Genomic DNA, 25,918 nt, shown 5'->3' with positions numbered 1-25,918 from the left:
ATGTTGAAACGACATTCCCTATCAGAGCATTAAATGCGGACGTGGGAGCATTAAATGTGGAGGAGGGAAAATGTGCCGTCGCTTGAGTATTTCAACAGAAGGGGATGATGATCTGATTTTTCGAGCCGTGATAGTCACTTTTCTTCGTTGATTCATGACACGTGGTCACGATCAACGGTCAGATGTGTTTTCCACCCAAACGTCGTTTGACTCTGAGAAACCAAAACGCCACTTCCTCAGCTATATAAACCCCAAGCTCTTTTCAGGCAAAGTCACAATATTTTCATTCTCAGAGAGAGCTAGAAACTTTTGCAAATCTTGGTTCTTTGCCTTCCAGAGTGGTGTTTGACTGATATTCGGAGTAGAAGAGCCAATCTTTCTCATCCTAATAGGTAAAGACGAATCTCTTCTCGTATTTTGGTTTAATTTTGCTTTCTACAGTCGCCATGCGATGACTGTCCGTTGGTATCTCATCGGAGATGAATAGTCAGGTCCATTGATGGTGGCCCTTTAAGTATTATGTTAGGGTTTTTCTAGGGTTTAAGGGAGGAAACATTTATTTTTTCCTCCACGTCATCGTATGAGATAGTGTACGAGGACTGGATGGTTCCCTACTTGTCGCTTTTACAGACCGCAGTAGAATGGACCCCCCAATGATTAGAGCCGAGGAAGGGACCAGTTCACCCATGCAGGATGCTCCTGCGGGCCCCATTTGAGAGATCTTCTCGATACTTACCGAGGAAGAGCTCGAAAGGGTGATAGACCAATGCGCTATCAGCGTGAAGGTCTTCTGTGATAGGACACGCACAATTTGGTATCCGTCACTAGTGTTGGCCGCGATCTCTGAGGACATCTTCAAGGGGTAGGGGTTGATCCCTTTCCACCTTTTTGTCAGGTCGGTCCTGGATCATTTTGGGATTGCGCCCATGCAACTCACGTCGAACGCGTACATGATTGCCGTGGCCATGGACATCGCTTGTCGTGAGAACGGGCTGGGCGAGCTGACTGCGGTACAGCTCGGTTGCTCATATATCCTAAAAAAGAGCAAAGACAAGGATTCCTACTACTTGTCCAGGTGACCTACCATAGAAGCGGGGATACACAGTTACCTGACTAATGTAGGACAGTATGAGACGAAGTTCTTTTTCTTTCCTCACGACAGCCTCTGCCACTTTCGAGAGCCGAATAGGTCATTTTTCCTTTCGAGTTCATTGAATTTATTTGCCCTTGGCTAACGAGCTGTTTATTTTTCTGGTAGTTAACAAAATGGCCAACTTAGATCTGCTCGCAGACCCAAACAGGATCACAACCTTTGGTTTCTTGCACGAAGCAAGGTGCAACGTGAGGCTGCTCGTGACAAACGCAAACTTGCGAAAATACGGTTTCTTCAACAAAGACGCGGCCTTAGAGACCTTGTTGAGTAAGTTTCTTGACTTCCTTTTTTACTCTTCGCATAGCGAACTATCTTTCTAACGGTGTTCGCATGCAGCGACCATGCCTCCCAAAGTGCCCAACTCACCACGACTAAGGCAATTTTTCTTCCCCTCAAGGGGCACCACCAGATAAGTTGGAGCAGCTCCCAGTAGTCCCTCCGGCAGGGTCACACTAGTGGTGGCTCCGGCCCGACCTGAGGGCGCTGTTCGCCCTAAGTAGAAAACTACGGCCTAGAAGCCTAAAAAGAGGAGGCTAATTCGGACAAAAGAGTCAAAGTCTGAATTAGAGGGCTTGGGCGTCCAGCCCGAGAGGTTGTAGCCCTACCAAGCTTACCGCTTGGGAAGGCCAGCTGGTGGCACAACCGGCATCTCCATCGCTCCCAGGGGTCAGTAGGTGAGGCAATAGACGACCTCTGTTCCCGGGAAAAGGTTGGGAAAGGATCTAGCAGGGGGGACTCTGCCCACGACGAGCAGTGGTACCCCCGTCCTGGAATCAATGGGACATCTATCGGACCATCTGCAGCTGGTAGTCTTTGTGCTGCTTGAATGCGGGCTCGCGAATGTTTTTGAGCAGTTCGTGGCTTCCGGTACCATGGATCTGATGACCACGTCCTTCCACCACCTGAGCCAGGTAAACGAGCTGCCCTTGGCAAGGACATTTGCTTATGCGAAATAATTAACTTTATTCTCTTCGCTATGCAGGCCCTGCTCTTCATGCACCTGTCTCTGCAGAAGGTCCAGCTCGGGACTGCTGAGGGATTGGTAGAGATGAGGGAAGAGAATCCGCGGCTTAAGTGGGACTTGGTGGTCGCTGACGTAGAGAGAGATTTATCCATCACCTCGGCAAACCAGTATTTGAACGAGAGAAATGCTGCTCTTCGCACAGTGAACTTTTAGAAGGTCGATCTGGAGAGGCAAGATGAGGAGATGAATGAGCTTTGGAGGCTGGTGGCTAGACTCACTAGGGAGGTCGATGGCCAGACTCACCAGGAAGGCCGGTGAGAAAGATCAGGAGCTAAAAGCGGCCATTGAGCGAGCTTAGCGAGTAGAATTGGATAGGGGCGAGCTGTGGGAGAATACTGAGAAGCAACTGTCAGAGTTGGAGGTCGAGCTCCACTTTACTCGGGGTCGCGTCACTTTGCTAATTGCAGAGATGCAGCAGTAGAAGGCGAAGATCGAGAACAGGGCTACAGAATGGATGATTCAGTCTATCTTTGCCCTTCCTTCAAGGAATCCTGAGAAGGATCTGTCCGACCTCCCTAAGGATTATAGGAGCGAGCTTGCTTCCATGACGCAGGCTGAAGTTGAGGAAGCGACTTGGGGGCCTAACCCAGAAGATGAACAAGCTGAGTTCGTTCCCGAAGAAACCGCGTCCGATCAGGCGGCCGGCGACCAGCTTGGGGGAGAGGACCATTGATCCACTTCTCTTATTTTCTCCCTTTATGCTTATGTACTTTCTTTCTTTTTTCCATTAATAAAGATATTGCTTTTCATATTCTTTCATAAGTATTTACAATTTTCGCATTCTTTTACATATGAGATCGCATTCTAACTGTTTACAATAATATTGGTACAAGTTTATACGAACAGAATTGTAATGATTACAAATGATCAGAATTGTACACTTGCTATTACAAAGATTACAAAAATTTAAATCGACCTTTACAAGGGAATAATTGAGCTTGGAATTACTGATAATAAGGTCGGAGATGCTCAACATTCCAAGCTCGGGGTACTTCAAAACCATTCAACCTTTTGAAATGATAAGTCCCCAGTCTTATCACTTTGGTGATGCGGTATGGGACTTCCCAGTTCGGTCTCAAAACTCCTGCACTTGGTTCTCTAGTACCGAGAAGAACTTCCTTCAAAACAAGGTCGCCGACCTAGAAGTCTCTTTTCCCGACCTTAGAGTCGAAGAACCTCTTCGTGCATTGCTGATAAGCTGCTATTCTTAGCTGAGCCTTGCTGCAATATTCTTCAAATAGGTCCAGACTCGTGCGCATAAGCGCTTCATTATCGGCTTTGTTGTACAGGTCTCTCCGAAATGAATCGGTTCCTACCTCTACAGGGATCATCACTTCGCAGCCGTATGCTAGCGAAAAAGGGGTTTCTGAGGTAGAGGTTCTCGGAGTTGTCTTGTATGCCCATAAGACTTCGAGGAGGTCATCAGCCTAATTCCCCTTGGCTGCGCCAAGCTTGTCCTTAAGAGTGTGCTTGATGGTTTTGTTGACAGCTTCAACTTGACCATTTGCTTGCGGCCTTGTGACCAAGGCAAAATTTTTTTGAATACCCAGCTTGTCGCCAAACTGCTTGAATTCCTCGTTGTTGAATTGCTTGCCATTGTTTGAGATGAGAGTATGAGGAATCCCATAGTGACACGATGTTCTTGAAGACGAAGTCCTTGAGCTTTCTGGTCGTGATCGCGGCTAACGGTTCTACTTTGACCCACTTGGTGAAGTAATCCACCGCAACCACGACATACTTGACTCCCCCTTTATAAACTGGCATGGGACCAATGAGATCAATTCCCCACATGGAGAATGGCCAGGGGCTGGTCATGGTTATCAGCTGGTGGGAAAGAGCTCGCGATATGTTCGCGAACCGCTAGCAGTTGTCACACCTTTTAACAAAGTTGTAGGTGTTTTCTTGGATTAAGAACCAGTAGTACCCTTGACGAACAACTTTGTTGGCAAGAGATCGTGCGACGGTGTGATTACTGCAGATCCCTTCATGTATCTCCCTCATAATGTAATTTGCTTCTTCGCTGGTTACACATCGAAGGAGAGGGGCACTACACCCTCGCTTGTACAGTTGGTCTCCGATGAGGGTGTAACGAGCAGATCTTGTTCAAAGGGTCCTTGCCTCGACCTTGTCATCAAGCAAGGTCCCATCTATGAGATACTGAATGATAGGGGTCATCTAAGAAACTGATTCTGTTACATTCACGGCCTGTTCGATTGGGCTGATACTAAGGGTCTCGATGAACCGAACAGGAATGTTTCCAGTGCATCTGAATCCAAGAACGAGGCTATCCTTACTAAGGCATCTGCTATAGAGTTGCTATCTCTAGGAATCTGTGTGATCGTGAAGTGCTTGAATAGCTTAAGTGCAGCCTTAGCTTTCTTCAGATAATGGATCATGTTTTCTTCCTTGGCTTGGTACTCCCCCAAAATCTAGTTAACGACCAGCATGGAGTCGCTATGGATACTGATCACGGTTGCACCCATTTTCCTGGCAAACTGCAGTCCAGCGAGTAGAGCTTCATACTCGGCCTCATTATTGGTTGCTTTAAAACCGAATCGGAGAATGCCATCAATGCGAGCCCCTTCGAGACTCAAAAGGAGAAGACGTGCCCCGACTCTCTTTCTGTTCAATGATCTATCAATGTAGAGTCTTCAAGTCGATAGATTTTGAGTAGTTTCCTGAACGACTTCGCTGGGCTGTTGCTTCGACTCATTCGTCGGATGATATAAGAATTCTGATATAAAGTCGGCAACGACCTGCCCTTTGATAGTTGCTTTCGGTCTGTACTTCAGATCAAACTGACTTAATTCCATAGCCCATTTAAGTAACTTACCTGACGCCTTCGGTTTTTGGAGGACCTGCCTGAGTGGGTAATTGGTCATTACATAGATCGTATGGGCGTGGAAGTAAGGTCGTAACTTTCTAGAAGAGATTAGCAGGGCATAAGCTAATCGTTCCATTTCTGGATATTGCACTCGACATCTAATAGACGCTTGCTCGCTTAATACACTGGTCATTAGACCCTGTTCTCTTCCCGAACTAAGGCTGCACTGACCGTGAACTGAGAGACGGACAGATAAAAAAGGAGGATCTCTTACAGGGAGAGGCTTGGACAAAAGAGGCAGCTTCTCGAGGTGTTCTTTAATACTCTGGAATGCCTGTTCGCACTCGGGAGTCCATTCAAACTTTTTGTTGTCCCTTAGAACATTGAAAAATGACAAGCAGTGATCTGTTGCCCTCGATATAAAATGACTGAGTGTTGCTATTCGCCCATTGAGGCTCATGACCTGCTTTTTGTTGGTCGGGCTTTTCATATCAATAAGAGCTTGGATTTTCTCAAGGTTGATCTCTATTCCCCTTTGGTTAACCATGTATCTTAGGAATTTTCCCGAGGATACTCCGAATGAGCACTTGAGGGGGTTTAGCTTCATTTTGTATTTCCGGAGGATGTCGAACATCTCAACGAGATGCGCTATGTGATCTGAAGCGACATGCGACTTGACCAACATGTCATCCACATAGACCTCTATTGATTTCCCGGTCTGTTCGGAGAACATTCGGTTAACCAACCGCTGGTAAGTTGTACTAGCATTCTTGAGGCCGAACGGCATAACTTTGTAGCAGTACAGCCCCCGATCTGTAACAAAGGATGTATGCTTTTCATCTGGTGCATACATCAGGATTTGATTGTATCCCGAGTACACGTCCATAAAACTCAGCAGCTCGTGCCCAGAGGTGGCAACCATGAGCTGGTTGATTCTGGGTAGGGGAAAGCTATCTTTTGGGCATGCCTTGTTGAGGTCGGTGAAGTCAATGTAGGTCCGCCATTTTCCATAAGGTTTCTTTATTGGAACCGGGTTGGCAACCCAGCTCGGATAGAGTGCTTCTCGAATGGGTCAATTCCAAAAGAGATTATCTACCTCAATTTTCAAGGCAGCATATTGTTAGTGTATGCCCTAGGAACCAATCGTGTCATTGGTTCCGAGGCATTATGTTTTGTATATATATGTGAATGTATATAGTTTGTATATACATTTTATCTTATCAATAGAAGAAAGTGTTCTTATTTCACATATGGTTTATTGCTTCACTTATATATATGTATTACATGTGAAATGTCCAGATGATACAAATCTTTAGAAGATCAAAATCATCAAAGTATTCCCTACATAGGTAATATTAATTGGGCAATAATATTACATAGTAGGCATGCTGAATGCCTCCGTAGAATATCATGTGATGGTATTAGTGTGGGTGATTATAAAAGTTATATCACTAGGGCATTAGCATGGATACGCGGTTAGTGAACTGTTTATCGAATATGGCCATTTATGATGAATCACATGGACATTTAAAATGTAGTCAATGATTTATCATAAGTCGTACTATTATATTATTAATCCTTAGACCTGAGATATCACGTTGGATTCTGCATAAAGGCATATGGTTCATATGGTGTATAAACATGAGGCTAATCATGCCATGTGTTAATAAGCCGATTTGGTCATGTGTTGTTTTGTGTGAGGACAAGTGATGTCAAGATGGATCCGTTGACTTGGTATAGATTGATAGCAAGTTCCTAGCAAATGTCAAGATACATTGGAAAGGAAATCTCCGGCGGGGTATATAAAATGTTACATGAAAGGTTGTTTCATGGTGACACGTTTCTATATGTATTGAATAAAAATTAAGATAAGGATTTTGACATACCATGAATCCATTCTTAATTGGGATTAGACAACGGAAGGATTTGATTATACAACGTGTATGATTGTAAAAGTTTTCGTTGGAGTATACTCATTGTACTTAGGGGTTATGGAGCCTTGCTAGATGCCTACCATAATCAGTTGGGAGTTTTGTCCATAAAGTTATGACAAAACATATCGAAATAGACTGTGATATTGGGCCCACGGCTAGGCCACAGTGAACCTAAGAGGTCACACATAAAAACTAGGAGAATGAGAAATAGCCAAAGAGAGTTGATTATCCAAGGTTGGCTAGCACCTACCAAGGGTAATGAAGTTATTTATATTATCATTTTCTTTATATTAAATTGGACTTTATAAGGGTTTGTAATTGTAAACATATAAACAATTTAAGGGTTAATATTATTAGTAAACAATTTAAAGTTAAGTTGTTAATTATGATTAAATGATAATCCAATGTTATAATTTAAAGAAGTTTAACAACTTCATAACAATTATGGAATTGTTTAAGGAATTCCAAAACAATTATTGAATGTTTACAAGGATTCATATATAAAAATGATATATCAATTTTTAAAGGAGAGATCAAAATCTCTAAGAACCCTAAATCTCTCTCTCTTGGCCAAATTTCTTCTTCCCTCGGTGTGGATACTCTTTTGCTTAATTTCTCTTGAAATTAAGAGTCTCAAGGTTGCTAAGGACTTAAGGTAACACGTTCTACCTTACTTATTCAATTTGATTGTTTTTTTTTAAAATGACTATACTTGTTATAGTATGATATGCTTGATTCTCCATGCATCCATCTTTCAAATGGTATCAGAGCCAAGGATTTGATCCTTATTTGTCTAAAGTTGGCCAAAAGTTCATGTTCATATGTTGAAAAATGTTGGGTAATTTTTCCAAAGTTTGATTTGTGAAGTTATATGTAGCTTGCTTTGTAAGGTTGTAGATCCATGCTTTGTAGCCTTTATTTGTCATAAAAAGTTGTTTTTGACCATGTTGGTTGATGAACAAAATTCGGCCAGAGAGACTTCACCTTTTTGAATTTTTTTTTTTTTTATTTCAATTAATGTTCTTATGACTTTTGTTTGAAGAACATGAAGGTTATGGTACAACCATCAATATTTAATGGAATTTTAGTGTTTGATTGAAGTTGGCCATGACAAGTTTGTAATTAATTGTTGATTAATGAGCATACTTGTTTAGACAATTCAAATGAATGTTTTAATAGTGATTAAAATGTTCATGGATACATGGAGATGTTTTTTTTGTGTCATATGAGAATAGTTGCTATTTTTTAGTAAGGTGCAAAAAGGGTTTGTTTGATCTTGATTGGCATAATTTGTTATGTTACATTGTGTTTGTTAAATATGTATTTAATGGACATTAAGGGTATTAAGATAATTTGCCTTAAGAGTTAAGGGTAAAATTATCTTTGTGCCAAAAATATGGGAAAGTAGTGTGACACATTTTAATTGTTAATTATGGTTTGATAAGATTAATTGGATTAATCATTAATGCATATTGATATTCCATGTGATAAGATAAGCATAAATTTACTCACCAACTTTTCATTGCAAATGTTGGTTGTATAATTGCTTATTTAATGTAAGTGTTACATATCCCATAAAGTTAATAAATTTTTATTAATGATTATTAATGGGCAATTTATTAAATATTGAGATATATGTGTTTTATATTAACATAATGTATATTTGTTATGTTTGATAACATATATGCTATATTGAAGCATGCAATATGCTTATATGTTTATGCATATTAATTATGCCATTATATATAGTTAAGTTTTTAAATTTATATGAAGTGTTGTGAAACTTAATTTTATGGCATGACATTTAGTTTTAGGTTTGTATTTGGGGGTTTATGTTTTGTATTTAGTTGATACATATTGTGGGATATGTATAGGTTAGATATTAAACATTAACCTAAAATTAACCTAACCTTTAAATCTTCCCTAATTAAAATATTAAGTCTATGCCTTCCATTATGATCACTTAATTCTTTGCCATAAAATTAGAGATCCCAAGATTTCTATTATGTGAGGGATGCTAATTAGGACTTAGAATTGATTGTCTTAGTTCTTGGATAGAATTCACATTGTCCCAGATTTCTATTATGTGAGGGTATAATAGGATTCTATTTTAAGAAAGCATAATGGGTCGGATTTAACTAGTGAGGGTACCAAGATTTCTATTATGTGAGTGATCTGAAACTAGAGGCAAGGAAATGTACATAGCTTATATGGTGATATAAAAGGAAATAGTTTCCTACTTATTGAAGTTATAGACCAAGATTTCTATTATGTGAGTTTATTAAATTTGATAAGAATTTGATTCCCCACTAGAAATTTTAATCCAGCAAAATTTCCGAATCTTATCCAGGGAAGTATGGATTTGAATAAAATAGTGGGAGCTAATTAGATTAGCTTAATAAAATATATATATAACAAACACTCTAATTTGTTTTTTTTTTTTTTAATTTTCTTGCAGCATCTCTAAAATATAAAATAATGAAAGATGAATAATCTACTGTTGAAAATCCTGGATGATAATAACAAGTTATTTGGCCGTAGTAATTTCAATGATTGGCTGAGGAAACTGACAATAAATTGAATTCAGAAAACGCACCCTATGTTTAAGAACACCCTGTCTGAACCTCCTCCTTCTGAGGCTCCTTCTGATGAGCATAATGAATAAAAAAATGGAAGGAAGATGAACTTAAAGCTCCCTCTTATATGTTGGCATCGATGAGTGACGAGCTTTAGAGAAAGTGTGAAAAGATAAAAGTGCTAATGAAATTTACCTCGCGTTGCAAGAGTTGTATCATGAGAATTCGAGGATAAGGCAATATGAATAAGTTCAACTTTATTCGGAATGAATTGAAAGAAGGCGTGTCACCAGAAGAACTGTCATGAAAATGATTAACTCTAGGGCAATTACATGCCTGAGAATTGTAATGCTGGATACCCTCAAGGAGGATTTGGTTCTCCAGTCTCTACCTCCAAGTTTCACACCTTTCATCAATAATTATCATCTCAATAGGATTGAGAAAAACTTCTTGATTTGTTGATGAGATTCAACAGTTTTATGATCAGGAAAGAAAAGGCAAAAGCCAGGAGGTTGTAAGTGTGCTTCTTCCAGTAAGACAAAAAAAGAAAAAGCCAATGAATCCCAAGAAATTGGGAACAAAACCCAAGGGAAAGGGATTTAAGAAACAGGCTGCTCCTCAAGCCAATAAATCTAATGAAAAAGGCCAATGCTTTTGGTGTAAGAAAGTAGGCACTGGAAGAGGAATTGTCCTCTTTATCTAGAAAGTCTAAGAAGGCTAAAGCTCTTCGCATTGCGAAGACTGGATCAGGTATGTCCCAATGCTATGTCATTGAATTTGAATTAAATGTTAATTCAACTAATTCAACCTGGATATTAGATTCAGCTGCTACTTCACCATTTGTGTTTGTTTGCAGGATCTGCAGAATAGTTCTGCTCTAGCAAAAGATCAAGTCATGTTAAGAATGGCGAATGGAACAAATGTTGCTACCGAAGCCATGGAAACATGCAGCTTAGCTTACATCAGGACACATTTTGTATTTGTACAATGTCCTGTATTTTGCTAAAGCCACTAGAATTAATTTATGTTTCGGTATTAGGTAAAAATGGTTACAGTATACAATTTAATAGAATGACTGTTTAGTTATTTTGGAAATAAACTTATTGGCAAAGCTATCATACAAATGGTTTGTATGTGCTAGAATTAAATGGCATAGCATAATGAATTCCATAACTAATAAACGAACTCGAAATGAAATTAATCCTAAATTACTTTGGCATCATAGATTAGGTCATATAGGAGACAGAGAACAATCCAGTTAGGAGAAATGGACTTTTAAGTTCATTGGGTTCAGACCCTATCCGACCTTGAATCTTGTCTTCAAGGAAAAATGACCAAGTCACCCTTTAAGAGTAAAGGGGAAAGGGCCAAAGAATTGCTGGAATTAATACATACAGATGTATGTGGACTATTTATGAAATGGCCAGAGGAGGTTTTCACTACTTCATTACCTTTACTGATAATTATTCAAGGTATGGGTACTTGTATTTAATGAAATACAAATCAGAATCTTTTGAAAAGTTCAAGGATTCAAGAATGAAGTAGAGAAACGAACTGGAAAGAGTATTAAAATTCTATGATTAGATCATGGAGGTGATACTTGAGTACGAAATTTCGAGATTTTCTAAAGAAAATGGGATTATATCACAATTAACTCCTCCATTTACCCCACAACACAATGGTGTATCTGAAAGGAGAAATCGTACTTTATTGGATATGGTGCGATCGATGATAACCTTTACGGACTTGCCAATTTACTTGTGGGGGTATGCCTTAAAACAGCAGTGCATATTTTAAATAGAGCACCATTTAAATCAGTCCAGAAAACCCCATATGAAGTGTGGTATGGCAAACCACCTAGTCTTAACTATTTAAAGGTCTGGGGTGTGCCAGCTTATGTCAAGATTATTAAACAAACAAGTTGGATGTAAGATCTAAAAAGGTCGATTTATAGGATACCTAAAGAAAGTTTAGGATATTATTTTACTTCCCTACTGACCAAAGAATTTCAATCAGTAGAAATGCACATTTCCTTGAGAAAGAATTCTTAGAAGAAAGGTGTAGGAAGAAAAGTTGAACTCAAAAAATTCCGAAGAGTCTCAAATCGATCATACTCAGATAGGTGACCAGATCAAAACCTTCAACGCATGACACAATGGTTCCAGCCCGTAAATCTTTTAGAATATCTCGACCTCCAGAGAGATATTATGACTTTCTACATGAAAAAGTTTTTGAATCTTTTTCAGTGGAGAGTTGATCATGGAGATGATCCTAAAACTTATGAAGAGGCGATATTAGATATCGATTCTGGAAGATGGCTAGAAGCGATAATTCTGAAATAGAATCCATGTACACTAATCAAGTTTGGACACTTGTTGATCCTCTAGAAGGAATAGTTCCTATTGGTTGTAAAGGGTCTTCAAGAGAAAGGTTGGTGCAAATGGAAAGGTAGAGACCTTAAGGCTAGACTGGTAGCGAAAGGTTATACTCAGAACAGGGTTGGATTATGAGGATACTTTCTCACCATTGCAATGCTTATCCACAGAATCATGCTAGCCATAGCACACACTATGATTATGAAATTTGGCAAATGGATGTCAAGACTGCGTTCCTCAATGGATTTATTGAGGAAAACTATATATGCAACAACCTGAAGGTTTTGTATCCAATGCCGAGAGACATAAAGTGTGCAAATTACATAGATCCATTTATGGATTGAAGCAAGCTTCCAGAAGCTGGAATATCTGATTTGATGAAACCATCAAAACTTTTGGTTTCATAAGAATCCGGATGAACCATTGTATACAAGTGAGTAAAAGATCATGTCATGATTTTCCTCATATTACTGTAGATGACATTTATTAATGGGAAATGATATTGGCATGATGACTGAAGTTAAAATGTGGTTGTCAAACGTTTTCTCAATGAAAGATTTGGGAGAAGCAAATTACATTCTAGGAATTCGCATCTATAGAAATAGAGCGAAAGGATTGATGGCTTATCTCAGAGCATGTATATAGAGAAAATGTTGAAAAAGTTCAACTTGCAAGACTCCAAAAGTGGTGTTTTGCCTTGTGGTCGTGGACTACATCTTTCTAAGTATATGAGTCCTAATACTGATTAGGAGCGACAGCAGATGCGTAATAACCCTACGCTTCAGCCGTAGGTAGTCTTATGTACGCAATGCTATGTACAAGGCCTGATATAGCCTGTGCTGTAAGTTTTGGAGCAGATATCATCAAATCCAGGAGAGAACCATTATCAGCAGTTAAAACAATCTTTAAGTCCTTGAGAAGGACTAAAGATTTAATACTGAGTTGGAGGTTCAAAATTGAAAATCCAGTGATACTTAGATTCTGATTTTCATCAGATATGGATGATAGAAAGTCTACATCCGGATTCATCTTTACATGAATGGAGGAGCAGTTAGTTGGAAAAGTTCAAACAGTCAACCACTGCCGACTCCACTATAGAAGCTGAATATATGCTGCTTCAGAAAGCACAAAGAAGGTGTGTGTGATACGCAAATTTGTAGCTGAACTTGATGTGGTTCTGAACATGAGTTATCCGATAACCTGTTTGTTGACAATAATGGTGCTATTGCACAAGCAAAAGAACCAAGAGCACACCAAAAATCAAAACATATTCAGCATAAATATCATATTTTGAAGAGCTTGTTGAAGCTGGAGAAATTTTGGTGTAGAAAACACCTTCAGCGATAACGTAGCTGATCCCCTTACTAAAGCGATGACACAGAAGCAATTAGATCATCATCTTGAGAAGATGGGTATTAGTACCACAATGATTGGCTCTAGTGCAAGTGGGAGTTTTGTTAGTGTATGCCCTAGGAACCAATTGTGTCATCGGTTCCGAGGCATTATGTTTTGTATATATATATGAATGTATATAGTTTGATATACATTTTATCTTATCAATAGAAGAAAGTGTTCTTATTTCACATGTGGTTCATTGCTTCACTTATATATATGTATACATGTGAAATGTTCGGATGATAAAATCTTTAGAAGATCAAAATCATCAAAGTATCCCTACATAGGTAATATTAATTAGGCATAATTTACATAGTAGGTATGCTGAATGCCTCCGTAGAATATCATGTGATGGTTTAGTGTGGGTGATTATAATTTATTCACTAGGGCATTAGCATGGATACGTAGTTAGTGAACTGTTTATCGAATATGACCATTTATGATGAATCACATGGACATTTAAAATGAGTCAATGATTTATCATAAGATCGTACTAGTTATTTATTAATCCTTAACACTTAGATATCACGGTTGGATTCTGCATAAACGCATATGGTTCATATGGTGTATAAACATGAGGCTAATCATGCCATGTGTTAATAAGCCGATTTGGCCATGTGTTGTTTATGTGTGAGGACAAGTGATAGTCAAGATGGGATCCGTTGACTTGGTATAGATTGATAGCAAGTTCCTAGACAAATGTCAAGATACATTGGAAAAGGGAAATCTCCGGCCGGGGTATATAAAATGTTACATGAAAGGTTGTTTCATGGTGACATGTTCCATATGTATTGAATTAAAATTAAGATAAGGATTTTGACATACTATGAATCCATTCTTAATTGGGATTAGACAACGAAAGGATTTGATTATACAACGTGTATGATTGTAAAAGGTTCGTTGGAGTATATCTTCATTGTGACTTAGGGGTTATGGACCATTTCTAGATGCCTACCATAATCAGTGGGAGTTTTGTCCATAAAGAGTTATGACAAAACATATCGAAATAGACTGTGATATTGGGCCCACGACTAGGCCACAGTGAACCTAAGAGGTCACACATAAAAACTAAGGAGAATAGAGAAATAACCAAAGAGAGTTGATTATCCAAGGTTGGCTAGCACCTACCGAGGGTAATGAAGTTATTTATATTAATCATTTTCTTTATATTAAATTGGACTTTATAAGGGGTTGTAATTGAAAACATATAAACAATTTAAGGGTTAAATTGTTATGTAAACAATTTAAGAGTTAAGTTGTTAATTATGATTAAATGTTAATCCAATGTTATAATTTAAAGAAGTTTAACAACTTCATAACAATTATGGAATTGTTTAAGGAATTCCAAAACAATTATTGAATTGTTTACAAGGATTCATATATAAAGAAAATGATATATCAATTTTTAAAAGAGAGATCAAAATCTCTAAGAACCCTAAATCTCTCTCTCTTGGCCAAATTTCTTCTTCCCTCGGTGTGGATATTCTTTTGCTTAATTTCTCTTGAAATTAAGAGTCTCCAAGGTTGCTGAGGACTTAAGGTAACACGTTCTACCTTACTTATTTCAATTTGATTGAATTTTTTTTTTAAACTATGACTATACTTGTTATAGTATGATATGCTTGATTCTCCATGCATCCATCTTTCACATATCACTTCAGATCCATTGTTGTTCTTTTCTGGCGAACTGATTTGGCTTCATTGTCAATGTTTAGGGCATGACAAATAATATTTAGGTTGATCCCGACCATATCTGTGTGCAACCATGCGAATACATCGATATTCCCTCTGAGGCAACTAGTTAGTTTAGTGGTGAGCTGGGGGTTGAGATTGTTTCTAATCCTTAACACTCTGCTCGACTCACTCTGGTCGACCGATACTTCAGACAGATCCTCAACTGGCCCAATGGAAGGGCATTCCTAAATATAAGGATCCATATTATCCTCGGCTAGGTCAGGCTGTGGCTCGATCCAGTTGATCATCATTGCCTGTCGGGGAATGTCGCGCGAGATGCATTTCCCTTTACACGCCATCTGCACTGCTTTTACATAACAATCACAAGATGCGCGCTGAGATTTGCTAACTTCCCCTATCCCCATCGGGGTGGGGAACTTCATCTTCAGATGGTATATCAAAGTGACCGTTTTTAAATTCCTCAGCAGAGATAGCCCGAGGATACCATTAAAGTGGATGGGCAATCCACTACCAAGAATTCCGTTACCTTGGTCACCTCATCAAAGTCACCCAACGTGACTGGAAGCGAGATCGTTCCTTTGGGGATCAGGTGGTCTCTTGTAAAACCATATAGGGGGATCAAGACGGGCTTCAGGTCGGCCTTGTCTAAGTTCATTCTTTCGAAAGTTGGTTGGAACAGGATGTTCACAGCACTTCCGTTGTCCACCAACATTCTGTGGACGTCGTAGCGCCCTATCAGGGGCGTGATCACGAGAGCGTCATCATGGGGATGATGCAATCGAACTGCATCCTTTTCGGAGAAGGTAATTTCCTCCTCCTTGCGAACCTTTGGTGGTTGTCACCAATGTTCTGAAAATCAGACTGGACCGTCCGATCAGATCGGTTCAACAGGCAACCGGTGGCAAATCCGGTCTGATATATATAAAAAATCGTTATTTGAAGTTAAATCAGATTGGACCGCGGTTGGACCGCCAGAATAGTGCCGAATCGCGGTCCAATCGCCGTCGGATTCCGGCATCTTTTGACGGAGAAAACACCCTCATTCGACAAACGACATCTCCATGACCAAACCCATCCATTTTCGGTCGCCGTCGTCCAGCCTTCATCGATCGCCGTCCACCTAAAGTTTACGGCTTTATGCGACGTCAGATTTCTTTCGTTGATTTCGGCGAGTTTCGACGTTGATGGAACTTCGTCGCACCACCATCTAAGTCACTGGCACCTACACATCAAAAGCCCCAAGATTCCAGCTTTGATTGCCCGTCGATCGTCGTTGCCGCCACACTCACCAGAATCTTCGAGCAACAGGGGTGTTTTAGATAGATTTCAAACCTTAAGGGAGTATTATAGGGTGTTTTTGATGAATTTTAAACCTTTAGGGACTAAAATATAATTTTATTAATTATGGTCCAATCGACCGTTCCAACCGGTCAAACCAGAAACCGGACCCTTGAACAGGTCATTGTCTAGTCCAATTTTCAGAACATTGGTTGTCGCGTCGTGTTCATCACACTAATGGGGTCGTGATGGGTTGCACGAGCATATCTTTTCTGGGCACCTTGCGAGTTCCCCGCGAGGTGCGGTCCACCGAAGATCATTCCGACGCTACAAATACCTTTGCGATCACGATGCTTCTTTCCTGGTTCTCCTTGATTTTTCTCCTGTGCGGGAGTGGAGTCATCAATATATTCCTTGAAATGCCCCTGCCTGATGAGGTCTTTGATCACCTGTTTGAGAGCTCGACACTCATCGGTGTGATGCCTATTATCCCAATAAAAGCGACAGTATTTTTTACTATTTCTGGCTGATGGGGGATTTTTCATAGTCTCAAGCTCTCCGAGCAGGCTGGCCTCTTTTGACTTGTCAAGAATAGCTGATACAGACACATTTAAAGGTGTATACTGATTTCTGTCACGATCGCGACGAGGAACTGGAGCATAAGACTTTTTAGGCTCGTACCACGGTTTCTTTCCTTTTCATTGATCGTCATTATCCCATCTGCGATCAACTCTCCTACTTTCCCCTCGACAAGGCGCACTACCTGAAGTGCCGGGATCACGGTGGTGGAGTGCCGCTAAGAAGTTTTCAATACAGAGATACTTCTCTGCAAGGTTATAGAAGCGGGTGAAGGAAACATCATCCTCAGCCTATAACTCTTTTCACAGGTCAGTTTATGGGCGAACTCCCCTATGATGAGAGTCCGAACAGACTCTTCGGGAGTGTGAGCTACCTTATTGAGTTCTCTGTGGAATCGATCGATGTAAGATTGGAGGGATTCATCCCTCTCTTGCCTTATGTTGCTCAGGTAGCTTAAAGGCATTGAGAACTTTCGGTTCACTTGGAAGTGCCTCAAGAATGTTGCGCTCATCTGAGGCCACAAGCTGATCGATCCCGCTAGGAGCGACCTGAATCACCGTTTAGCATGAGAGGTTAGAGTTACTATCAAACAATGGCCTTTCACCAAATCCGAAACCTGGTGAAGTTTTATCAGGTCGTTGAATTCATACAAGTGATCTTGCGGATCAGAATTTCTATCCAACGCCCGCATATCGGGCATTCTAAATCTTGATGAGAGAGGGGCGGCTAATACCGCCTGAGAAAAGGGAGACGCTGTTGCGATCTGCCCTTGCTCGTTTTGCTGAGCCTTTAACTGATCTAGAGCTAGCTGTAGCTCCTCAATCTGAGGCAGCGAAGCTATTTGGGGATTGCTTTCACCCATACGAGTTCGACTCTCGCAATTGCAGTTGAGAAAATTCCAGAGGTCGAATTCCTCTTCGCCTCGGCCGACAGTTCTGGCCGCCCTTGACACACGTTGACTAGAGTCGTGTGATAGCGATGAATGGTGCGAGGAATTTTTACGACCTCTGTAGTGGTACAAACCGCCCCGCAAAGTGTGGGAACCTCCCGCACAATGATGACCAGGATTGTTTCTCTGGCGGTGATAAGAATCGCCCCGCCCAGCACTTTTATCAGGGTATTCATGAGACGTGGCATGGGACGGCTCGGGCTGTGACCTTTCACTGAGCCTTAAAGCCACGGGTATCTACTCGGGACGTGGTCGGTGTTCGCCGGCCCTTTGGAGCCCTTAGGCCCGCTGTTCACCATTTGCTTACCCTTCCTTTGACATGCTGCAGTGCGCGCGGCTTAGGCTATTGCCCTTCTCCGCACTTTCGCGCGACCTGCATACATTTTTTGCGGTTGCACCACCCCAGCTGATTCGGGTGGCACGCCCCAATCCAAACAGTCCAACCTTCAGTTAACTGTTTGGAGAGTATTGTCGAATCTCTCCAGGTAGCTTCTGATGGTAGGGTCAAGTTGTGAACTTGAAGGAATATCCCGCGTAGCATTTTGTGGAATTTGGGGTACCTCAGGAGAAGTGTCCTCTTGCACTTAGGGGATCTCCTCAGTGTCATGATTGGTTCGCTCAGGTTCAAGTCGGCGAGCCATTTGCTATTGTAGGACCAGTTAGTCAGAAATTCTCCTGATGAATGACGAATACTAAATCATGCCCTCATTCTAACGCCAAACTGTTGATGCGTGATTTTGAGACCTACTAACCGCACGTGTGAAATGCTGAGTTAGCCCAAAAGACACACGGGAATAGGTGATTGAGAATGTAAATGGTGGCAAGATAATGTTTAAAGTGGTTCGGATGCTTGACCAAGCGAATCCTACGTCCACTGATATTGTATTTATATTTGAGGGATCAGGTCGCACACTAGCGAGCTGATGAGAGTACAACTGAGAAAGAGAGAGGGAAAGAGCTATTACAGAGAGAAAATAGCTAATCAAGAGTAAAAATGAGCGAATCCCACAAACGGGAGAGAATCTCTCTATTTATAGTGGGATACATTGAGGTAATCATTACTGAATCAGTAAAAAGGGGTCAGGTATCGTGCAAATCCTCTTTTGCGTCCTATTATTCACCTACTCGCGTGATCTACTCGCTTTGTGTAGGGATTGGACACTTAGACGTCCTCCAGCCTTTCATCAAACTGGCATGTACCCACTACACTGGCAGGATCATGCTACTCACGCCAGCACGCGACATGGCCGCGTCTGAATGGCTGTAGGATCTATCCAGACCTTGACCACTTGTGCTGACTGGGCTCTGCGTCAGCCCTACTTTTCCAGGCATAATGATGGAAACTAAGGAGTTGGACATGTTAATCATACAAGTGGGAATGGAGCTGAAATTGCACAAGATCCTTTCTCACTTCCTAGTGGCCCAATTACAAGACTTAGAGCCAAACATTTCAAGGAAGCATTAAATGGGCTAATCCAAGAGAATTGGGCTGATTCTAAAAAGACCAAGATGGGCTCAACTAATAATCAAGGCCTAGTCCATGTCATCCAAGCAATTGAAAAGGCTAATTAGCATGCAAATTCGTAACCAGCATGGTTTGACCATTAAAGGGTGTGAATTTGTTGAGTTTCAAGTATATTAAATAGAAGAATGACTTGGTCCTGGCTGGGCATGTTAAAATACATTGAATCTAGTCGTTTAGCTATTTTTGGCTATCTTTAGAAGTCCAAGAGTCCAAAAAAACATGGGGACTTGTTTAGGTTAATTTTTGTGTTGTTTTTAAAGCTGCAATTATGACTTTGCCTATTCTTGGAAGGTTGTTCCAAGTATATAGATGGATATTACGAATTTTAGGGGATTTTTAAGCTGCAATTATGACTTTGCCTATTCTTGGAAGGTTATTCCAAGTATATAGATGGATATTACGAATTTTAGGGGATTTTTAAGCTGCAATTATGACTTTGCCTATTCTTGGAGGGTTGTTCCAAGTATATAGATGGGTATTACGAATTTTAAGGGGGATTTTTGGTTATTCAGAAAATTATCATCTTGTGAGGTTTTGTGTTCCTCTTAGTTCTTAAAAAGAACTCTTGAACTTATCAAGTTAATCTTGTGGCGTTCAAACAACCAAACTTATCACCTTGAATTCTTAAGAGAATTTTTTTTAGGTTTTCTTGGTGTTGCGTTTCAAGCCTTCGTAGTCTTGATTTTCATCTTGTTAGGTGACGGGTCAAGTCTCAACAAATCTTGTCTTCACGATCTTTGGGTTTCAATCCATCATTGTTATCAGGTTTCATCACAATTGTTGGTGGAGTTGTATCATTTTGGTATCAGAGCCAAGTTCTAAGATAAGTTTGGCTATCTTTTATTTTCATTCTATTTCCAGACTTCCTGTTCTTTGCTGTAAAAAAAAAAAAAAAAAAAAATTCTCAGTACACAAAGAGGAAAATTTCTCAATTCATATCAATTCTCAGTACACGATTCCAATAATTAAAAAAAAAAATTCTTCCTTTCAATCTTGTTTCTCACCTTATTCAAGTTCTTGATCTTTTTATGAGTATTTGTTGTTTCTCATTTTTGAATTGCTGCTGGATTATTTTGAATTAGTTTCTTGAAGTTCGATTAAGAAGTAAAGAAGACACAAAAGAGTGGAAAAAGGCAAGAGTGTGTGAGACCATAAGAGGGTAAAAGCCGTTTAGAGTGAAAACACGAGTGCAAGTGTATCAATTCTTGAGTGAAATACGTGAGGGAGTGCTTGTGAGGATTCTAACCTTGTTTTGCAGATTCTAAGCATGTTTAATAATCAAGAAGAAGACATAACCGAAGAATATCAACAATCCGTTGCTCTGAACCTCCAAATGCAAGCGTTTATAGGGGAGATGAGGCGTATGTTGAGGGCGGAATTAGAGCCTATTCACGAGAGGTTGGACAAGGTAGAAGCAGCCTAGGGGACAGCAACAAGACATCCCAATAGGCAGCAAGGTGGGTGTGTTCTGTGGCGGAATGTTGAGGAAGAGGCAAAGTCGGAGGAGTTTAATGAGCCATATTTGAACCAGGGCAGGTTCGAGCGTGGGTATGGGAATAGAGAAGCTAGGATGGGTAGGCCTAGGAGGGATAATGATTTAGGGAACATAAAGATTAAAATCCCATCTTTTCAAGGTAAAAATGATCCTGAAGTTTATTGGAGTGGGAAACTAAAATGGAGAAGGTGTTTGATTGTCACAATTACTCGGAGTTAAAGAAGGTTAAGTTGGCTGCAATTAAATTTTCCAATTATGCTATTGTTTGGTGGGATCAATTACTGATTAATAGGAGGAGGAATAGAGAGCCACCCATGGACACTTGCGAGGAGATGAAAATGCTTATGAGGAAGCGTTTTGTACCCAATAACTATTTTAGGGGATTGTATCAAAAGTTGTAGAGGTTAACTCAAGGTTCTAAGAGTGTGGATGAGTATTACAAGGAGATGGAGGTAGCTATGATCTGGGCTAATGTAGAAGAGGACCGGGAAGCCACTATGGCTAGATTTTTTCATGGTTTAAATTGTGAGATTGTGGATATATATGAGATGTAACACTATGTTGAGTTGACGGATATGGTACATCAAGCCATAAAGATGGAGGAACAATTTAAACGAAAGAGATTGGCTAGGAGGGGACAACCTATGGCTACCACCAGTCCGTGGAAGACAGCTCCAAAAAGGGACGAACAGCTACAAAATAAGCCAAAACTTGAACTATCTAAGAATGTCAACTCCAAGACCGTCACTACTTTAGGTAACACCGAGGCTTCGAGTTCTAAAACACGTGATATTAAGTGTTTTAAATGTCAGGGGCAGGGACACATAGCCAGCCAGTGTGTAAACAAAAGGGTGATAGTGATCAATGCTCAAGGAGAGCTTGAGTCGCAGAATGAGGAAGGAGTAGATGATGATGACATGCCATCTTTGGAGGATGTCGATGATGAGCAAAATGCTGTGGTTGGAGATTTATTGGTAGCAAGGCGAGTTCTCAATGCGCAGGTTAAGGAGGAAGAAAGTAACCAAAGGGAGAACTTGTTTCATACCCGGTGCTTTGTAAATAACAAAGTTTGCAGTGTCATTATCAATGGAGGGAGTTGCACAAATGTAGCCATCACTTATTTGGTGGAGAAATTGGCCTTAACTACCTTGAAACATCCTCAACCTTACCGGCTTCAGTGGCTGAATGAATGTGGCGAAATCAAGATGACAAGACAAGTGTTGGTTGCATTATCCATTGGCAAATATGAGGATGAGGTGCTTTGTGATGTGGTTCCTATGCACGCATGCCATTTATTGTTGGGGAGACCATGGCAGTATGATCTGAGGGTTATGCATAATGGATTCACAAATAAGTATTCTTTCACTCTTGAAAAGGCAACCTATTACTCTTGTGCCATTAACTTCGAATCAGGTCAGGAAGGACTAATTAAAGTTACAAAGATCAAATGAAAAAAAAAAAGGGAAAAAGAAAGGAAGGCCGAAGTTGAAAAAAAAAAGGGAGAGAAAAACATTGATCAGAGTGAAAAAGAAAGAGAGAGGATTTCGGCCATAGTGAGAGCAAGAGAGGAAAAATTCAATTATATTGCAAAAAAATGTGAGATCAAGAAAGCATTATTTTCACATCAGCCCCTTATTGTACTCATGTACAAGGAGACTCTTTTATGTACTAATAATCTCATCAGTACTTTGCCGAGCGATATTGTTTCTCTTTTGCAGGAGTTTGAAGACGTCCTTCTTGAAGAGGTACCTTATGGTTTACCTCTAATCCGAGGGATTGAACATCAAATTGATCTCATACCTGGTGCATCAATTCCAAACCGACCTGCTTATAGGAGTAATCCCGAAGAGACCAAGGAACTTCAGAGGCAAGTAGGTGAATTATTGGAGAAGGGGTATGTGCGTGAAAGCACAAGTCCTGGTGCGGTTCCGGTGCTATTAGTTCCTAAGAAGGATGGAACATGGAGGATGTGTATTGACTATCGAGCCATCAACAACATAACGGTAAAATATCGTCATCCCATTCCTAGATTAGAAGATATGTTGGATGAATTGCATGGTTCTTGTGTCTTTACAAAAATTGATCTTAAGAGTGGATATCATCAGATTAGGATGAAGGAAGGTGACGAATGAAAAACTGCTTTTAAGACTAAATATGGTTTGTATGAGTGGTTAGTGATGCCTTTTGGTTTAACTAATGCTTCGAGCACATTTATGCGTTTGATGAACCATGTTTTACGTGCATTTATTGGTAGATTTGTAGTTGTGTATTTTGATGATATCCTAATTTATAGTGAAAACTTGGAAGAGCATGTAATGCATTTGAAATCTGTTTTGGAAATTCTAAGGAAAGAGAGGTTGTTTGCTAACATCAAGAAGTGCACCTTTTGCACGGATAAGCTTGTATTTCTTGGTTTTGTTGTTAGTAAGAGAGGAATTGAGGTGGACGAGGAAAAGGTGAAGACAATCCAAGAGTGGCCAACGCCTACAACAATTAGCCAAGTGAGGAGTTTCCACGGCTTAGCTAGTTTCTATAGACGGTTTATGCGTGAGTTTAGTAGCTTAGCTGCCCCTCTTACTGAAGTCATCAAGAAAAATGTGTCATTTAAGTGGGGGAAAGAACAAGAAAAGACATTTAATCGGATCAAAGATAAGTTAACTAATACACCTTTGCTTGTTTTACCTAACTTTGCTAAAACTTTTGAAATTGAGTGTGATGCTTCAGGAATAGGTATTGGAGCTGTTTTGATGCAAAAAGGCCGTCCAGTTGCTCATTTCAGTGAAAAGTTGAGTGGGGCAGCCCTAAATTACCCCACTTATGATAAGGAGTTGTATGCCTTGGTAAGGGCTTTGGAAAATTGGCAACACTATCTATGGCCAAAGGAATTTGTGATTCACACAGATCATGAATCTTTGAAGCATTTGAAAGGACAGCAAAGGTTGAACAAACGCCATGCCAAGTGGGTGGAATTCATTGAAACATTTCCTTATGTGATCAAATACAAGCAAGGTAAGGAAAATGTGGTGGCTGATGCATTGTCCCGAAGGTATGCTTTAATTTCCATTTTAGATACAAAACTGCTTCGTTTTGAATATATTAAGGATTTGTATGCACAAGATTTTGATTTTGGTGATGTGTTCAATGCATGTGAAAAAGTGGCGTTTGGTAGGTTTTATAAGCATGATGGATTTTTGTTTCGAGAAAATAAGTTGTGTGTGCCTATGTGTTCTTTGCGTGAATTGCTTGTGAGAGAAGCTCATGGTGGTGGTTTGATGGTCATTTTGGTGTAGCTAAGACTTTAGGAATTTTGTATGATCATTTTTTCTGGCCTCATATGAAACGTGATGTGGAAAGAATCTGTGAGAAATGTATTACATGTAAACAGGCTAAGTCTAAGTTAAAACCCCATGGTTTGTACACCCCTTTGCCAATACCTAGTGAACCTTGGACTGGTATTTCTATGGATTTTGTTTTAGGTTTACCTAGGACTAAGAGGGGGAGAGATTCAGTTTTTGTGATGGTTGATTTGCATGTCATAAAACTAATGATGCATCACATATAGCTGATTTGTTCTTCAAAGAAATTGTTAGGTTACATGGTATGCCTAGGACCATTGTTTCTAATAAGGATGCAAAGTTTTTGAGTTACTTTTGGAAGACTTTGTGGGGAAAGTTGGGAACCAAGTTGTTGTTTTCTACTACTTGTCATCCACAAATGGATGGTCAAACTGAAGTAGTAAATAGAACTTTGTCTTCTTTGTTGCGTGCTATCATTAAAAAGAACTTGAAAACATGGGAAGATTGTCTTCTTTGTTGCGTGCTATCATTAAAAAGAACTTGAAAACATGGGAAGATTGTTTGCCGCATGTTGAATTTGCATACAATAGAAGTATACATTCTGCATCTAAGTTTTCACCATTTGAAATTGTTTATGGCTTTGACCCATTGTCACCTTTGGATTTAACTTCTTTACCTTTGAGTGAACGTGTGAACTTAGATGGCAAAAAGAAAGCAGAATTTGTAAAGATGATTCATAAAAAGGCACAGCTGAACATTGAAAGGAGGACTAAACAATATGTCCAACAAGCCAACAAAGGACGTAAGAAGGTAGTGTTTGAACCAGGAGATTGGGTTTGGTTGCACTTAAGGAATGACCGTTTTTCGGAGAAACGGCATTCAAAACTCCTACCTCGGGGTGACGGACCATTTCAAGTAGTAGAACGCATCAATGATAATGCCTACAAGCTTGACTTACCAGGTGAGTATGGTGTCAGTGCCAGCTTTAATATTGCTGATTTGTCTCCTTTTGATGTAGGTGATGATTTGAGGACAAATCCTTCTCAAGAGGGGGAGAATGATGGAAACCAAGGAGCTGGACATGTTAATCATACAAGTGGGAATGGAGCTGAGTTTGCACAAGATTCTTTGTCACTTTCTAGTGGCCCAATTACAAGATTAGAGCCAAACATTTCAAGGAAGTATTAAATGGGTTAATCCAAGAGAATTGGGCTGATTCTAAAAAGACTAAGATGGGCTCAAATAATAATCAAGGCCTGCCTAGTCCATGTCATCCAAGCAATTGAAGAGACTAATTAGCATGCAAATTCGTAACCAGCATGGTTTGACCATTAAAGGGTTGAATTTGTTGAGTTTCAAGTTATTAAATAGGAGAATGACGCGGTCCTGGCTGGGCATGTTAAAATACATTAAATCTAGTTGTTTAGTTATTTTTTGCTGTCTTTAGAAGTCCAAGAGTCCAAAAAAACGTGGAGACTTGTTTAGGTTAATTTTTGTGTTGTTTTTAAAGCTGCAAGTATGACTTTGCCTATTCTTGGAAGGTTGTTCCAAGTATATAGATGGACATTACGAATTTTAGGGGATTTTTAAGCTGCAATTATGACTTTGCCTATTCTTGGAGGGTTGTTCCAAGTATATAGATGGGTATTACGAATTTTAAGAGGGATTTTTGGTTATTTAGAAAATTATCATCTTGTAAGGTTTTGTGTTCCTCTTAGTTCTTAAAAAGAACTCTTGAACTTATCAAGTTAATCTTGTGGCGTTCAAACTACCAAACTTATCACCTTGAATTCTTGAGAGAATTTTTTTTAGGTTTTCTT

At 40.0% G+C, this 25,918-nt stretch overlaps 1 protein-coding gene across 1 annotated transcript; it reads left to right on the top strand.

Moving 5' to 3' along the window:
* Positions 1 to 20,574: 20,574 nt before the first annotated feature.
* On the top strand, positions 20,575 to 25,286 carry LOC116130561. Its single transcript, XM_031416284.1, is given in 11 exon segments — positions 20,575 to 20,715; positions 20,839 to 20,936; positions 21,002 to 21,704; positions 21,735 to 22,130; positions 22,521 to 22,769; positions 23,217 to 23,848; positions 23,972 to 24,072; positions 24,075 to 24,326; positions 24,329 to 24,593; positions 24,647 to 24,780; positions 24,928 to 25,286. Coding segments are annotated over 11 exon segments (3,330 nt in total).
* The last annotated feature ends 632 nt before the right edge of the window (positions 25,287 to 25,918 follow it).

The sequence above is a fragment of the Pistacia vera genome, unplaced genomic scaffold (assembly GCF_008641045.1).
Source record: "Pistacia vera cultivar Batoury unplaced genomic scaffold, PisVer_v2 Contig223, whole genome shotgun sequence".
NCBI classification, from domain to species: Eukaryota; Viridiplantae; Streptophyta; class Magnoliopsida; order Sapindales; family Anacardiaceae; genus Pistacia; species Pistacia vera.
Note: the sequence above shows the minus strand (reverse complement) of the source record. Positions and strands in the feature narration are given on the sequence as shown.